Here is an 18896-nt window from a genome sequence, read left to right as displayed (position 1 = left end):
AAATCAAATTCCATTTGTACTAAAACAAAAGCAACATACTGCAGATGCTGGAAATCTGAAATAAGAACAGAAAAAGCTGAAAATACTCAGCAGGTCAGGCAGGATGGTAATGACCTCAAAAGTTAATTCTTGTTTCTCTCTCCATAGATGTTGCCTGATCTGTTTACTATTTCTAGCATTTTTTGTTTTTATTTGTACTAAATTCTGTTGTGGAATTTTAACTATGCTTCAGGGATTGAATTCTGCTCATTATTTTGTGAAAATCATAAATGTATATAAATTGTATATAAATACCAGTAACTCACCCAAGATGTTGGAGATAGGATGTCAGAACCCAAATATGGTTATCAGGTAAAGCAGGTTGAGAGGGTGGGCCATAATTGAAACTGGGTGATTGACCTAATTCCAACCCCATTTGTATCCCCACACGTATGTGTTTCCAAGATAAATTCCTTTGCCCAGATTTAAAATGAAGGTTGTTTATGTAAACTTCTATGGTAGTTACATATTCCTGCCAAAGATGCACAGTGTTTTCACTGGAGAGAGGTCTAATTACAGTATGATAAATTTACATAGGCAGTTTCCAGTTTCAATATAGATATTGGAATTTATATTTGAACAGGTTGAAAGTGTGGGCAGTTGTAAGAATTTATAATTAGATAATAGATTTTATTTGCAGTATATTTTACTGATTGTGTTTTTGGCTTCTGTACTGTTATGATTTCATAGCTAAGAATACACAACCAGTTGCTGTGCAAGGTGCACCAGTTGAAGGTAGCTATCGAGTATTGAACAGTATTGGGGAAAGTGAGTGAACTACAATTGATACCAAAGCACAGGACCATTCCTTAAACAATGAGGATAGTGCTGGTGGGTGGTCCTGGGGCTGAATGGGCCTGGAATGGAGCCACTGATGTTTGACACCTCTGCAGTGGAATTTTGAGATTTAGTGACCTTTTAATTTGGTATGACTATGGAAGGGGTATCTGTGATTTAGAAGAACTGTGAAGAGGGAACCTGAAGTCTAGTAGAACTGGGAGTATATGATATGAGGCTTGGTTAACTGATGGATTTATGGTGTTTCAGCTGTAAAGGAAAGGGCAAGGGTTGGTGGTGGGGTGTCTGTGGAGGGGTATAAATAACATGAGCTTTACAGCACTTAGGGTAGAAGATGACAAGTCTAGTAGCATTGATTTGTAAGAGATCTCTGCGAACATTGTATCTGGTGTTCTGTGACTGCTTCCTAGATGTCTATGTTTCTGTCTTTGTCAGTCTTTCTCTCTCTCTCTCTCTTTCTCTCTTCCCCTTCCCCCTCCTTGACAGTTAGTAATTAGAATGTTTAGGTTTTTTTCTAGTACAAAAACAAAGGTAATAATTAGACTTTATATTTGATTTCAAAATTTAATTTGGGGGAACAATTTTAAGTTGGGCCAGAAGCATCAACTTTAAACCCAGGTTTTTGGGAGTAACTGACGTCTTCAAGTAAATATTATAATGAACTCATCAAATGGCAGAAAAACAATTTAGCAGACAGATGTAATTGCATTATTATAAAATATGTTTTTTTTTAAATTTCTTAATTAAAACCTTAATTTAGACATTGGAGCTTTTGATTACAGATGAAATGGCATGATGGCAGGCAGAAATCTTTTAAGTGATACAATTGGTTCAATAAACAAAGCGTGATGGTGAAAATTGACATGTTGACATAGAGTTTTCCATTCTAAAAATGTGGCACACGAAGTAAGAGTAATACATCAGGAAGTATGGTTAGTCAGAAGATTTAATCTATGATATATTAAAAAAAATGTGTTCTTCCTTCATCACTTGACTTCCTGTTGTCACATATGTGTTGCACTTTTTGATCAACTTTTTAATTATAAGTTCCAGTGTCCGCAATTATAATGGAGAACAGCTATATAGACTCATCACTCTGAGGCACAAGTTGGTTGTCCACTTTTCCCAGAATTCTTAAAACATATATTCTGAATTTTTTTCTTATCCAACATTTTCCCCTCAGTAAAGCCAAAAAATGGTTATCGCCAAAATAAAAGAATTAAAACTTACTGACTCATTGTGTGAAAAAATTTTTTTTCTTACATCACATTTGCTTCTTTTGCAATCACTTTAAATCTGTGCCCTCTTGTTCTTGATCCTTTTACAAGTGGGAACAGCCTCTCCCTATCTGCTCTGTCCAGTCCCCTCATGAGTTTGAACATCTCTATCAAATCTCCTCTTCTTCTCTCCAAGGAGAACAGTCCCAACCTTTCCAATCTATCCTCATAGCTGAAGTTTGTCATCCCTGGAACCATTCTTGTAAACCTCTTCTGCACTTTCTCCAATGTATTGACATCCTTCCTATAATGTGGCACTCAGAACTGTACACAATATTCTAGCTGAGGTCTAATGAGTGTCTTATAGAAATTCAGCATAATCTCCCTTCTCTTGTACTCTATCCCCCTATTAATAAAGCCCAGGATACTATATGCTTTATTATCTGCTCTTTCCACCTGTCCTGCCACCTTCAATGATCTATGCACATATACACCCAGGTCTTTCTGCTCCTGCACCTCCTTCAAAATTTCATGCCTTATTTTATATTGTCAGTTCATGTTCTTCCTATCAAAATGGATCACCCCACACTTCTCTGCATTGAATTTCATCTGCCACCCATCTGCCCACTCCACCATAGTAACACAACCAAATTTATCCATTTGTCCTTTGTATATTTTAATGCTTTCATGAAAAGTCTCTCCTAAAAGCTTGAGGTTGGAGTTAATATTTTTGCCTATAGCTGACTCAAAGTTAAATTTGGATAGTCCAATTCTTACATATGTCCTTTACTTAGTTTCTAACAATGTATCAGCGGAAGTATGTTCTTTCTTTAGCTTCTAGCAATTTCCACTTTCCTGCCTCCATCCCCCCCCCGCAACCAATTAAGTTTGTGGCAGGAATGCCCATGGATGGCTTTACCACCCCATCCCAATTAAGGTCCTTAAGTGGGCAATTAACACCCACTTACGAGCCTCATCCTCATGGGACTTGCCACGTGGAGAGCATGACAAGCAAGCCCGTGTGAGCAAGTGTACACATATGTGTATGTGCAAGAGGGAAAACTGATTTCTAATTATTCTTTAGTACAGTTTTGTTTGTGCTTTAAACTTTACAAGTGAAAGAAAGATAAACTGGGTTTCGAGAAAGAGCCTGAGTTCAGAGAGGTGTCATGAAAAAGTAAGACTTGTTTCATTTAGTATTACTTTACTTCTCAAAAACACATGTTAAGTTTTAAAATTAGCTAAATTATCTTACCTGTGTTTTGTTGACAGAAAAGGGCAATGCTAATTTATTGAATCTGCGAAACAGATTTTATCTCTGAACATTTCTGAGATGGGTCAAAGAGAAAAACGGACTGACAAATTGAAGGCGGACTTTCTTACCTTGTTCTAATTTGATTTCTTTAAAAATAAACAGTTTGAATTTTGAAAGCAAATCATAAGGCAGGATAAGAGGGAGATTGCTGGAGGTTAACAGCCTCCACCCTGTGATGACTACATGATGGCATCAAGGAGGTAGGCAAATCATATGGTTGGGGAAGGTAATGGGAAAGGAACTGTTGAGGGACACGTTTCCCCCACAATTGCAGCCTGCATTTTCCCATCACAGTGTGGTATATCACACACCACATGCAACTGCAGAGGGGAAAAGAATAAAACCGAGAAGCAAAAAAAATTAAATGGGATAGAAATATAAAAACATACTGTAAGGGCTTCTGCAAGTTTGTAAAAAGGAAGAGAGTGGTGAAAGTAAATGAGGGGACCTCAGAGGCTGAGACAGGAGAAATTATAATGGGGAATAAGGAAATGGCAAAGACGTTAAACAAATATTTTGTCAGCCTTCAGTGTAGAAATTTTTACGATAGCAAAAAAAAGTACTGAAGGAATTGTTGGGACTGAGAGCCAACAAATACCCAGGAGCGACGAGGCCTACATCCTAAGGTTCTAAAAGAAGTGGTTGTAGACTTAGAGGATGAACTGGTTGTGAACTTTGAAAATTCCCTAAATTCTGGAACAGTTCCAGTGGATTGGAAGATAGCAAATGTAAGACCAAGATTCTTGAAAGGGTTGGAGAGAAGATGGTGAAGATGGTTAAATAGCCTGACATCATTCGTCAGGAAAATGCTAGAATCCGTTATTAGGGAAGTGGTAACAGAGCTCTTAGAAAATCATAAAATGATTGGGCAAAGTCAACATAGTTTTATGACAACGAAATCTTGTCTGACAAACCTATTAGATTTCTTTGAGGATGTAATTGGCAGGTTAGATAAAAGGGAGCCAGTAGATAGGATGTATTTGGATTTTCAAAATGCATTCAGTAAGATACCATACAATAGGTTTTTGCACAAGATAAAGGCTGAAGGAATTGAAGGTACTTTATCAGCATAGATAGAGGATTGGTTGAAGGACAGAAACCAAAGGAGGAATAAACGGATAATTTTCAGGTTGACAGGCTGTTACTAGTGGAGCACTGTAAGGATCAGCCCTGGGGCCTCAACTATTTACAACCTGCATTAATGATTTAGATGAAGGGATTGAGTGTAATGTATTTAAGTTTGTGGCCAATACTAAGCTAGATGGGAAAATTAGCTGTGAGGAGGATACAGAATGCCAAGAGGTATAGACAGGTTAAATGGCTGGGTAAGGTGATAGTTGATAAGGTGGGGAAATGTGAGGCTATTCACTTCTTTAGGAAGAATAGAAAAAAAAATGTTTTTTAAACCATGCAAAACTATTAAATGTTGGTTTAAAAACAAAAAACTGCGGATGCTGGAAATCCAAAACAAAAACAAAATTACCTGGAAAAACTCAGCAGGTCTGGCAGCATTGGTGGAGAAGAAAAGAGTTGACGTTTCGAGTCCTCATGACCCTCCTGTCGAAGGGTCATGAGGACTCGAAACGTCAACTCTTTTCTTCTCCGCCGATACTGCCAGACCTGCTGAGTTTTTCCCGGTAATTCTGTTTTTGTATTAAACGTTGGTGTCCAGAGGGATTTGGAAATTTGTACAAGAAACTCAGAAAGTTAATATGATGGTACAGCAAGCAATTGGGATGTCATCCCGCCCTATTTAAATCTTCAGGAAGGCGGGGGCACAGCGAGATCAGCTATTTGCCCACCGACCTGTCAATGGCCAATTGAGGCCATTGACAGGATCATTAAAACAATTAAAGGACCTGCCCGTCCAATCTTAAGGCTGGTGGGCAGGTCAGGAGCCCCGGTGGGCTTCTGAAAAAACATGAAACCTCATCCACTGGCGGGATGAGGTTTCATGTAGGGTTTAAGAAAGTTTATTAAAATTTCAGTGAAATTTATTAACATGTCCCATCTCGTGTGACATTGTCGCATGAGGGGGACATGTTAAGGATTTTTTTATTTTTCTACTTTTAAAGTTTATAAAGCAGTCAGTGATCTCCCTGAGGCAGCACTAAGCCTCAGGGAGATGTGTGCTCTTTCGTGCGCATGCAGGAAAGAACACACTCTTGCATTTGGGGAATCCCCCCCCCCACAGGAAGTGTGTAGCGCTTCCTGCCGGGCATCACGCTGGGTGGGCCTTAATTGGCCCACCCACTTAAAATGGTGGCGGGGCCCGCTTCTCCATGGGGGGATTGGCTCCCCGCCTGCCGGAGATTGAGTCAGGCCTGCCCGCCCGACAGGCAGAAAATTCTGCCCTAAGTGAATCAAGAACTATCGGGATAGGGCGAGAGGATGGAGTTGAGATGGAAGATAAGCCCTGACCTTATTGAACAGTGGAGCAGGCAGGAAGGACTGTATGGCCTACTGCTACTCTTATTAAGTTTTTGTAAAAGGGATGGACATGTAGAATCGGAAGGGAGAGAAAGGGAAAACCAGCAATTTGTGACAGTAGAGACAGATTAAAAAAAATGTTCTCTGTTATACCGTGTGCAATGCTGGCAAGATCGACGAATGTATTATTAAAAAATTTATGTTTCACAGGTACTTTACAACTCTTGACAGGTTTTAATTGGAAAAAATAAATGGCTAGGCAAAATGGAAAGAAATGGATCTCTTTTTATATATTATTAGTGAATCTGCTATGACGTGTTCATGGTGAATCAGGCGTGTTTGCTCCCATTTCTCCCAGAATCACAGAATTGTTACGGTGTGGAAGGAAGCCATTTGGCCCATCATTTCTGCACTGGCTCTCTGAGCATTTTAACTTAGTGCCAATCTCCTGCCTTTTCCCTGTAACCCTGCACATTGTTTCTATTTAACTATTCATCCAAGGCCCTCTAGAATGCTTCAATTGAATCTGCTTCCACCACACTTTCAGGCAGTGCATTCCAATCCCTAACTATTCTCTGTGAAGAAGTTTTTTTCTCACCCTGTATTTGCTTCTTTTACAAAACACTTTAAAACTGTGCCCTCTGGTTCTCGATCCATTTACGAGCGGGAACAATTTCTCCCTATCTACTCTGTCCAGACCCCTCGTGATTTTGAAAACTCCTGTCAAGTCTCCTCTTAGCCTTCTCCTCTCCAGGGAAAACAGCCTCAACTTCTCCGACCCTTCCTCATAACTGAAGTGTCTCATCCCTGAAACCATTCTCGTAAATCTCTTCTGTACTCTCTCCAGTGTGTTCACATTCTTCATACCTGGCTTCTATTGAACTATTGCCCCCATGTCGTCTTCACGTGATCACTGGTAAACATGACAAAAAGGAAAAAGCACATCATCATTGCCGTATGGCTTCTGAGTCAGTCAAGCTGTCATTGTTTTGCCTTAGCATCCTTTCCATATGTCTCCTATCAGCCCACGTATTAGTGGCTTACCCCACTCTGTGACTCCCATTTCACTGCTCTCTCTTGTCCTCCCTCTCTCCTAATGTCCATTGCTACCTTCCTGTCTGCCTATTCATGTTCTGTACCAATCTTTTCATTTGCTCTTCCAATCCATTCCTGTAAAAACATGCCTCCGTCAGCCATTTGTGGATGAGTGTCAGAGAACTTTGTAACCTGGATTCTTCCATACTCTAAGCTTACAGAGTAAACAGCATTGTGAGAACGGGAGAAAGTAATTCATGGTTTAGGTCCTCCCACCCACCCTGTTCCTCCCTCACACCCCATCTCCCCGCCCCTGCTGCAAAGAATATTTTTCTGATCATCAGGCTTAGATATATCAAATTGAGTGTCAACATTGAGCACTCCCAGGTCATTTTTAACATGGCCAGATCTAGAATGAAGTTCCTTCTACTTAACCCAAGTAAGGGAGGAGGAATTGCCCTGGGCATTGCAAACAGTGAGTTTGTAAGGACATTCTTGAAAGTTTGCTCCAGTCATTTAAAAATAATGTGTTGGTATTTTACCGAGAAACATAAACCAGAGGAAATCTTTCTGGGTGTTTTTAAGACAATGCTAAACCAAAATGAAGTAGTTCCTTAATAAGAAGAGAAAATGTTGGAAATACTCAGCAGGTGAGGCAGCATCTGTGGAGAGAAACAGTTAACATTTCAATGTTAACCCTGATGACCCTTCATCAGGAACAATGGGCAGAATCTTATGTCCTCATGGTGAATTTGATGGCGTGGTAGGCATTTAATTGGGCAGGAGGGTGGCAGGTGGGGACCCTTGCATCTTTCTGCCGCTCCCCTCCCCCCCATAAACGATTAAGTCTGTGGCAAGAATGCCCATGGATGGCCTTACCACCCCTTCCCAATTGAGGCCCTTAAGTGGGCAATTGACACCCACTTACAAGCCTCATCCTCATGGGACTCGCCACGTGGAAAGCATGACAAACTAGCCCTGGCATGTTTGCTTACGCTCCCAAGTTGCGGGGGTGGGGGTGGGAGGTGTCTTTCATTCAAGGTTATTCAGTGCCTGATCAAGAGACCTGCCATTGGGAATGGGGGGGGGGGGGGGGCTACCATTGAAAGCAGCCCCCTTCCCACCATCACTCACTGTGCCTGGGTCCCTCCTCAATCCGAGGCCTCTGGTGGGTATAGTACCGGTAAAAGTCACTGCCTTCCTGGTGGCTTTGTTGAGTGCAGAAGAGCTGCTGGCTTCTGATTGGGTGGCAGCTCTCGGTGGGCAGGACCTGCGCTCCTGGGGAAAGGCTCACCACTGATCTGTTACATGCCTGAGTGGCATAAGATGCAGTGGGCCTTCTTGAAAAGAGGTGATGTGGGGGCCTCGCCAGCTGGCAGCTGAGACCCCTGTCGCCTCCACAAGATTCCACAGATGCTACCTGACCTGAGTATTTCCAGCATTTTCTGTTGTTATTTCAGATTTTCAGCATCAGTTCTCAGCTCCTGGTTTCATTCATATTTTTTGCACAACAGTATTGCATATTTTTCTTACTGTTGCTTTCCGGCATTCAGACTTTTCTTTTCACCTGCAGTTTACCATGATTCCATTCTACTTGCTCTTCCAACTTGTGGGGTGTATTCATATTTTTCCTCATTCTGTGAAGCATTCTGAGATTCTTTCTGATGTGCATAATGTTATACAAATGCTTCTTCTTGTTAATGCTGCTGGTGAGTAGAAATGGGAGTCTCAACTGGATGCTGAAATTCCTCATACCTGAAGAAGCTCTTGAGCTTCTAACAATAAAATGAGAAAGCAACAGGATCAGTCTTGGAAAAATTCACCTGATCAGCTGGTTACAATTGTTCATCTTCCCGACTCCATCTAATTTTATTTTATTGGTGTTCAGGGCTTGTTTTATGAATTGTTCTTTTTGCACCTCCCTTCTCCACTCTGTTACTTGCTTAAATCCCTCTGATTTTAATCTCTGGCAGGCATGATGTCTAATTATTTGCCTTAAATATTTTTTTCCCTGATTGACTGATGAATTAGAGCCAGGGAAAAGATACCCAAGACCTTAATTTAAACTCAGTGGGCACAATTTAATGGAGGTAACTGGAATCTCGTCCACTGGCTGGATAGTTGGCGAGAACCCCACATCACCTCTTTTGGGGAGGCTCGCAACATCATGTGCCATTCAGGAATTTGACAAGCCAGTGGTGGGCCTTCCCCTGGACTCAAGGGGAAGTGAAGGGGGGGGTGAGTCCAGTTGACCGAGAGCTGCCAGCCAGTCAAAGGCTGGCAGCTAAATTGAACGGCAGCATCACTGGGGAGGCAGTGGCTTCTGCTGGTATGACACACACCCGAGGCTAGTATCCATCACTGGTCCTTAGGGCATAGGTGAGGGAGGGGGATGCGGGGCGGGGGGCTGTCATGCTGCAGGGGGGGTGTTGGGATATGAGCATGGTTGGCAGCAAGGGCAAGGGGATAGCTCCCAGCGGGCCCCCGTTTTCTTCCTGCTGCCAGGTTCCTTGATCAGGCATTGAGTGCCTTTGAACGAGGGCCCTGCCCACCTCGCCCACACCCTTCCCGGGAGCCCACAAACAACCCTGCACAGGTTTGCTTGTCATCCTCCCTGCATGGCACATTCCCCGCCTGTTGCTGGATTGTTACCATTGGTGGCGGGATGAGGTCTTCAAGTGGCCATTAATTGCCTACTTAATGGCCTCAGTTGGCAGGGCAGGAAGGCTGTCCTTGGGCCTTCCTGCCATGATCTTAATCAGAAGCGGGTAGGTGGCACAGTTCCTCCTGTCTGATTAAATATCCCCCACTGCCAAACTCACCATGGGAGAGGGCATTAAATACTGCCCAGTGACTTGCAGCCCTGGTCAGAATTACCCAGGTTAATTTCTGATGGACAGGCCTCTTCACGTTCTCTTCAGTTTACAATCAACATACATTGTGTTTTCGTGTTACTGGCGATGGGATTTCTTTCCCCTGTTGTTGCTTTACAATTCAAAGTTCCAAAGTAAAAAAAACCTTTGCATGAACAGGTGCAGTTTTTTTTTTGGTACTTTAAGACTAGAATTTGCACTATAAAATAAATGGGATGGATTTCACAGCACTAGCACCACTCTTGAAGTGTTTCTGCAATATAATTACTTAGCAAGTAATGTGTTCATTTTAGTGCCAACTTGTGTCAAATTTTGTGCAGCTTTGTGTTGTGGCCCTGAACCCATTAAGAACTTGATTGAGACAGCCAGAGTCTATTTTTCTTGGGGCTCTGGTAACCAACAAAAGACAAAGACTTTCACCCACTGTGGATTGGATTAAAACCAAGGTCACATAAGTAAATGGAAAATGCGCTACCTTACTATAGAACTTGGGCCCGTGAGTATATTTTTAAATGTTTTGGGAAAATTTTGTTCTCATCAATTTCTTACTTGCCAACCAGAGTGATGCAATGATAAGTGTTACGTCCAGTTGGTTAAGTAGGTTTAAGCATATTTCCTGGAAATTGAGGAATTGGGAAATTCTCTGATATTACCTTTTAGAATTTACAGCTTATTGCCTATGAAAAAAATACAATGTAATTTACATTGAAATTATAAGCTAAACGGAGCTGGGTAGGTATAAAATCCATGGAACAACAAAATCCTGTGTGAGATGGATCAGATGTAGCTATTTTAATTGACTGTATGGAGAGGTCACGTACTTGTCTGCCTTTCCTGCTGGTGGGGGGAAGAAACACATGTTCTTAAGAGATGGTCAGTCTGGAAGAGTTGATAAGGGAGATATACGCAGAGTTAGCATGATTTGCATAAAATTAGTACTGGCTAGGTTCATTTAAATCATTGGTTAAGAAAATTTTATTTAGCCCTCTAATAGGATGGTGTGGTGTTTTTCTCATCTTTGTTACGAGGGCTATAATGGACTTAAGTGAAAGTAAGATGAGATGCACCGTAAGTGTTACTCTGTCCGCTTGTTTGGTTATAAAATAAACCTGCTCATTAATAAAACTCAGCAGGTCTGGCAGCATCGGCGGAGAAGAAAAGAGTTGACGTTTCGAGTCCTCATGACCCTTCGACAGTTCTGTCGAAGGGTCATGAGGACTCGAAACGTCAACTCTTCTCCGCCGATGCTGCCAGACCTGCTGAGTTTTTCCAGGTAATTCTGTTTTTGTTTTGGATTTCCAGCATCCGCAGTTTTTTTGTTTTTATCTGCTCATTAATACTTTAGTAATTAACATTTTAATCAGATGAGGTCAAATATATCTTTGAAAGATTAGAGACATTTACTTAGCAGCATGTGCAGGATTACAATATCCAGTACACATAGCAATGGGTGTGATTGTTATAGTTCCTGAGCTACTTTATCGAAGGACTGATATTGGTTAGTTTAGGTGAACTTCTGATTGTAAATTATATGGGAATCGTTTTAAAGAAAGGTCGGTAATGCTGAACCTAAGTAAATGACTAGTGCAAACTTGAGGTTTGTAACATCTGATTATTTCTGTCTTAGGAAGTGGCAGAGAGTTCACAGTTAGAATTTTGGGATTGGGAAGCTAGTGGTGCTGATCAAGTGATATTGGATTGATAGACATTGAGAACAAAAACAGAATTACCTGGAAAAACTCAGCAGGTCTGACAGCATCGGCGGAGAAGAAAAGAGTTGACGTTTCGAGTCCTCATGACCCTTCAACAGAACTAGTTCTGTCATGAGGACAGTCATGAGGACTCGAAACGTCAACTCTTTTCTTCTCCGCCGATTCTGCCAGACCTGCTGAGTTTTTCCAGGTAATTCTGTTTTTGTTTTGTATTTCCAGCATCCGCAGTTTTTTTGTTTTTATGATAGACATTGAGGACTGTTTTAGGAATAATCCAATTTGATGGGGGAGAATGTAAATACACTTAGACTTTTAATTCCAGATTTTTATTGCATTCAAACTTCACCATCTGCCGTGGGATTCGAACCCAGGTCCCCAGAGGATTACCCTGGGTGTCTGGAGTACTAGTCCAGTGACAATGCCACTATGCGACCATGTCCCCATTTACTAATAATTATGTTTAATTCTAATTTTAAGCTAATTTTAGCTTAATTTAAGCAAATTACGTTAATTTGCTCTCAGTTTCTGCAATGTACCCCATATCCAAGAGGATTTTGAAGTCTGCATGGTAGAGGAATTTGATTGGTTAAAAGAGTCAGTTGGGTCAGGTGTCGTCAATTCCTGGCTATAAAATTGAAATATAAGCACAGCAAAGTGATTCACAGATTCACAGAATGGTTACAGCACTGAAGGAGGCCACTCGACTCATGTCTGTGCTGGCTCTCTGAAGGAGCAATTCACCTTGTGCCATTCCCCTGCCTTTTCCCCATAGCCCTGCACATTCATCCTTTTCAGATAATAATCCAATTCCCTCTTGAATGCCTTGTTTGAACCTGCCTCCAGCACATTCTCAGGCAGTGCGTTCCAGATCCTAACCATTTGCTCCATGAAAAAGTTTCCCTCAAGTTGCCATTGCTTCTTTTGCCAATTACCTTAAATCTGTCCCCTCTGGTTATTTAACCTTCCACCAATGGGATCAGTTTTTCCCTACCTGCTCTGTCAAGAGCCCTCTTGATTTTGAATACCTCTATCAAATCTCTTCTCAGACTCCTCTTCTCCAAGAAAACAGTCCCAACTTCTCCAGTCTATTTACATAATTGAAATTCCTCATCCTTGGAACTACTCTTGTGAATCTTTTCTGCACACTCTATTGTCTTCATATATTTCCGAAAATGTTGGCATCCAGAATTGGATGCAAGACTCCAGTTGAGGTTGAACCAATATTTTATATGTTTAACATAACTTCCTTGCTTTTGTACTCTTATGTCCCTATTAATAAAGCCCAGGATGCTGTATGCTTTATTAACCGTTCTCTCAACCTATTTTTCCACCTTCAATGATTTATGCACAGATAACCATTTATACTGAGGTCCCTCTGCTCCTGTACATCCTTTAGAATTGCCCTTTATATTATCTGTGTTCTTTCTACCAAAATGACTCATTTCACACTTCTGTACATTAAATTTCATCAACCATTTGTCTGCGCATTCCAGCAACCTGATTATGTTCTTTTTGAAATTCTACACTATCCTCCTCACTGTTCACAACACTTCCAAGTTTTGTATCTCACAAAGTTCGAAATTGTGCCCTGTAAACCAAGGTCTGGGCCATTTATACATATCAGGAAGAGCAGGTGTCCTATAAACCTTCCTCCAGTCTGAAAAACATTGTAAACCACTATTCTCTGTTTCCTGTCACTCAGCCAATTTCATACCCATGTTGCTATTGTCCTTTTATTCCATCAGCTATAACTTTGCTCACAAGTCTTTTGTGTGACACTTCATCAAATACCTTTTGAAGTCCATGTACACCATATAAATTGCATTGCCCTCATCAACCCTCCTTGTCACCTCATCAAAAAACCTCCAAGTTAGCTAAACATGATTTCCCCTTAATAAACCATACTGGCTTTCTTTAATTAACTTGCATTTGCCCAAACAACTTTTAATTTTGTCCTGAATTATTGTTTTTAGGAACTTCCCCGCCACCAAGATTAAACTGACTGGCTTATAGTTGCTGGGCATATCTTTACACCCTTTTTTGAATTTTTTAACATTTGCAATTCTCCAGTCTACTGGCACCAAGAGCCTAAGGAAGACTGGAAAATTATAGCCAGTGCCTCTGCAATTTCCACTCTCACTTCCCTCAGTATCCTTGGATGCATCTCATCCGCCCTTGATACCTTATCAACATTAAGTACAGACAGCTTATCCTTTTCAATTTTAAACCTTCAAGTTTCTGAATTACCTGCTCTTTCACTGTGACATGGGCAGCAGTTTTTACCTTGGTAAAAGCAAAGTATTCATTTCATGCCTCAGCAATGCCCCCTGCCACCATGCGTAAATCCCCTTTTTTGGTGCCTAATTGGCCCTACTCATCCTCTTACCATCCTTTTACCTATTTATATAGGTTATATATTAATTATGTAGTAGACCTTCGGATTCCCTTTTATGTTAGCTGCCAGCCTCTTCATACTCTCTCTTTGCTTCTCTTATTTGCTTTTTCAATTGCCCTTTGAACTTTCCATATTCAACCTGGTTCTCAGTTGTATTATCCACCTGACATCTGTCATAAGCACACGTTTTCTTCATCTTAATTTCTATCTTTTTTCTATCCAATTCAAACCGATGCATTTGTCATTTTTCTTCATAAGCAGTGGGACATGGGACATCAACATGTATTTACAAAGGCTGGCAAATCTGCTAAGGCAGCTTAATATCAGGAACAGGTGAAATAGTGGACTCTATTGCAAAAGGGTTCTTTCCCTCCAACCAAATTTTTAGCGAGGTTGGTGGAACTGGTTATTCAGATTCTGTATTCGTATCTGGGCTTCCTCCAACAAGGCTGGAATAAGAGTTCTGGATGAGAGACCTGCACTGTATCATTGGCGCAAATGGCTGCTCAACAATTACATTTCAGGAAATCCAATGAATCAGTGAGGTATTTATACTAATACAGACTACATTTGGGACTGGTGAGCAGAAGCACAATTTTTAGTTGATGAAACAGTTTTCTAATAATCTCCCATTTGCAGGACACTAGAACTTTGGCTCTTAATGTCCTGTGCTACATAGATGGGTAATGTGATTTTCTCCAGTTAACATATTCTTTATTTCAGTCTGACTGCTGGGGAGAGGTGAAGAGCAGAGCAGACCAAAGGCCAGGTTTTTCATTAGGGAAGGTTAGAGAGTGAGCTAGCCTGAGTAAATCTTGCATATTTCCCAGTGGCTGGTTGAAGAGTTAAATTGAAATGTTTATAATGCAAATGTAGGGGAATAAAAGACAGAGAAAATACAAAAGAAAATTGAGAACCACAGTCATTCAGGTAGAACTGAACAATGCCTACTTGTTTTTACAATGAATGGAATTGTGTACACATTCGTATATCTAAAATGTAGCATAAAATTAATGAAAATTAATAAATGTTTCTTTCCATTTTTTGCCTGCCTTGCTCTCCTTTCTTGAACATAGCTAAGCAGAGTTTTGTGCCCAACATGATCATGATGACTGGAGTTTGAGAGCATTCTTGGTAATCCCAGCTCAGCTCATTCTAAACTCATTTCAACAGGCGCAGTGTTACTAATTTCTACCTCAGTGATTCATGCTGGGATACATCTCTGTTGTGACAGGCAGTTTTGACTGATCCTAGTCCTTTTACCACATGTGTTTACAGGTGTGCCCTTTCAGGATGGTCTCTGGTTAGTGAACAGGAGTGAGAATTACATAGAACATGCAGCAAAGAAACAAGTCATTCAGTAGTCCAACCAGGAGTTGCACTGGTTTTCCCAGTGCACCATCCTTCTCCTCACCCTAGCTGAGATCGTTGATTATAATCCAGAACTATTATTGAAGCAGGTGATCCTCATTTGGCCTGTATGGCAGAATGTGACAGTATGCGCTGTATTTAACCACTGTTGTCTTTGAGGGAGCAAAAAATGAACAGATTAAAGTAAACCTTATTACTTAGATAACTGTGCATGTGCAGTTAAAACCCTAATCAGAACTTCTCAGTTGTGTTATAGATGTAACCTACATTCTGATGTTTTATTGTAAGTCAGGTTGAATGGTGAGTTAGCAGCTTGTACATAGTGCTGGGAGGCAGGTTCACAGATGGGATTTTCCGCTTAACAACTTCCAGATCTTGTACTTTCAGTTGGAGGAGGCATTGAGTGAAGGCAAGACATTCCTTGGAAGGGAGGGTGGAATAGTCGAAGGATGATTCAGTGTACCCAGTTTTTCCACACTGCTACTCGGCCGAGGGAGGCATTTTGCTGAAGCTTGTGAAGAGGGTCATCTGACCACCTGTTGGGTTTGAAATGGCGTAAGCTGCATTGAAAGAAAGTACCCTATTCATGGAGTTCATTTGACTTGTATATCCACTGTTTAAAATGTAGTGTTGTTAATTATATTTTCTCTCTGCACAGAGTTGCATTTTACAAAATTCGAATATATTTTATGCACTAGTTTGTAGATGAAACATGAAGATTCTGTATTTTAAAAGGTAAAATTACAAACAAATTTTTAACCATATCATTTTGTAAGTTTATGGTGGTGGAGCAATTAAACGTTGTATTTTATGGTTGCCATTATGAAGAACAGATTATCGCTTGTATTGAAAAATTTGATGTGAGGATAATACTTTATTTGAGAGACATGCCTTGTTTTGGCATTTTGACACTGGCAAACTGTGTCAATGTCCTTTGCTGACGGAAACCTATTGCGCTGCAGGATTTTCGCTGTCAGCATGCAATGGTTAGGGAGACATAGTCATACTGGAACATCTGTGGAACACGGAAAAAAAATCATTAAAACGTGTCAGTGTTCTCACTCTCAACCTGTGGCATCTGGCAGCACAAAACTATTGCAGAACTTGTTGGCACCTTAGTGTAAAGCATCTAGGATGCTGGTATTGTGACAGCACGTCAAAATAAATTGCTGTCAACAGGCCAAAACACAACTGCAGTGATTTTGCCTGACGTGAAGGCTTAGACAGGCTGTCTTGACAAGTTGTGGTGGTGCACCTGCAAATGATTGGCTACAGAGATAAGAATCTGATTTATCTGATCCAAGAGAGAAGAAAGAACATGTATTTTAGTCCATTTTGATCATATACAGTGTGATCACACAAATGATCTGGAAAATTGTTAATTTTAAATAAATGCAGGATGTTTGATTTGATGTTTGGGCTACTAAAATTAAGTCTGGCTGAGTGAGGAAAAAAATGGGTATTGAACTGGTCAACAAATAAAAAGAGCGTTTCTCGTGTTAATTTTCGGTACTGGACGGTCTGATTCTTTCTTCAGTTTTGAGCGATCTGAATTGCTTTTGCTTAGTTTAAACATAAATCTCCACGTCTGTTTCCTGTTATGCAGCAACTCATTCCAGACAGTGTGTGGCCCTTGTAAAAGAAATTGGTTATTAGCCTGCACTAGTCTTACTGATCCAAAAATATGTTTAGTGTACTATGGAGCAACTCTAGATTGGTCTTTATTGGTATTTGGGGAAAAAGTGTGATGTACATGATTGAAGAAATGCAAAGTATGCAGCAGAATAGATATTTCTTCAGCATTTAAACAGAGTAAAATGGCAACGTGTGATCAAGTTTTGGGTAGTAGAAATTATCGGGTAGCTGTCTGGATTCTGAAAGAGGGTTCATTTTTGAAATCACTATCCATTCTCGGCCGTATTGTTATTTTATCCCTTAAAGGCAGTTAATGAGAAATAGAGCCTCATTATGATTTTAAGGATGAGAGAGGAAGGCTTTTAATTAATGATATGTAAATGGTCCTGAATTGATTATGTTAGAATATCAAGAGAGATGGGTTGAAGCTGTGGTGTAATATATTTTAATTAAGAATTAATTAAAAATGATGGCAATTTCATAAAGCCTCGCAGAAAATAGTGGATTTACTTTCTGTCAGGAGTAAATTAGCCAGTGATTAAATAAGGGCCATGCATTAATCCTGTAGTTATTTTGAAAATGTGCCACAAAGAGCTAGACAGAATTTCTTAAAAAAAATCACATAAAATGCTATTATTATTCAGAAAACTAGCTTTCACTTTTCAACTAATTTAAGCACAAGTTGTTTTCTGCTGTGCAATTGATGGTCGAACTAGCACATTTTGACAAGTGTTGCTGCTATTTATCAACCAATATGAATCTGATGTTTAAAACAAATGTAGTTTGGAGTTTAAATTAACTTATTGTGGTGTGACAATTGGACTCCAAGAGGCTTGCTCAACCTGTTCAGTCAATAACCAATTAGCATTAAATTTGGAAAAACTTAATTGTGTTTTTAGGGATGTTTTTCCCATTAAATGGGTTAACCTTAGGCCTATGGATTCAATCTAAATCAATGGACAGTGCAAACTTGTCAGATGTATCTAATCTGTTGTATTACTTGAAAACTATGACTATTAAGGAAACACAGAATGTCATTCATGTCCTAATTCAACAGGTTGTTTGCTTAGTAATTTCATACTTTTGTAGTATATTTGTTTGTGTGTATATCTTTTAGTTGCCTGTGAGTTTGGCCTGATTCTAATGTACCTTGTGTTTGAACTACACTGTCAAAATTGTTTTGTGTTGTTCTGAATAGTGTTAATGTAAATATGATTTTAGTCTGGTACTTCCTGTAGAAGAAAAGGAACAACATTAGCAAAGCATTTGTCTCATTTGTAAAGCTGTATGTGTTGGGTTTAGTTTTAAGCTGTTTTGACTTTTTTTCCAGTGAAACTCAGCTTGCATTCAAATTTTTGTAATTTTGGGTCTAAGTGATAGCTGTAGGTAATCCCGCAAGGCTTTTTAGATTGGTATAAAGCTTTTGTGTTGTAAGTGGAAGGAGAAAGGCTGGGTTTGTGAAATGAAAATTCCCATCGGAGCAGCAATTGGAATGCTTGAAACTGCTACTACTTCCCACAATATTGAAGCAAAGAAAAAGATAGCATTAAGTGAATGTGTGGGGTAAGCGGGTGCTGATTGATGTAATGAGACTATGATAGGAGGATGAGTGGCTCCTGATCATATAGTAGACTGGTTGGGAGCTCGTGCTCTGTTGCGGCGTAACCCCCTGTGCCTGGCCGAGTGTCCCTTGTCGACATCTGGTACCAGTTGCAATACATCACTGTCAGAATCGCTTTCCATACATATCTGCATTTACACGTTAGTTACCCATGCAGCAGTCATCAAAAAACCTGAACAGTCTTGACACAGTGTCCCTTGTGGAATTCCAAAGGTGAACCAAAGTTGGGAGGCATAGTGTCTAGCATTACTGACTAAAGCATGTTTAAGACATGAAACTTGATTAAAACTGAAAGCAAAAATTTATTACTGGAACTCTCCACTTTAAATGAGTGAATTTACTGTTAGAATTTTACATTTTTTTTACCATATAAGGGTAGCATTATTAAGCTAGTGCTACATTTACCTTTTAATATTCAGAATATATTGGCGGTGTATGTTGGAACATACAAAAAC

The 18896-nt window shown here is 40.2% G+C and overlaps 1 protein-coding gene across 10 annotated transcripts in view; it reads left to right on the top strand.

The window, feature by feature from the left end:
* Positions 1-18896, top strand: part of LOC121281566 (pre-B-cell leukemia transcription factor 3) — a 219294-nt gene that overhangs the window by 24700 nt on the left and 175698 nt on the right. The window contains exon 1 of one of the 10 annotated variants that reach the window (XM_041194550.1): positions 10736-10775. The exons of the other annotated variants lie outside the window; for them this stretch is intronic. Within the exon in view, the coding sequence (XP_041050484.1) occupies positions 10769-10775 (7 nt within the window). The 5' untranslated portion in view covers positions 10736-10768. Of the gene's footprint in view, positions 1-10735; positions 10776-18896 lie in introns of those variants that run through there. 10 annotated transcript variants of the gene reach the window in all.

The sequence above is a fragment of the Carcharodon carcharias genome, chromosome 8, assembly GCF_017639515.1.
Source record: "Carcharodon carcharias isolate sCarCar2 chromosome 8, sCarCar2.pri, whole genome shotgun sequence".
NCBI lineage: Eukaryota > Metazoa > Chordata > Chondrichthyes > Lamniformes > Lamnidae > Carcharodon > Carcharodon carcharias.
Note: the sequence above shows the minus strand (reverse complement) of the source record. Positions and strands in the feature narration are given on the sequence as shown.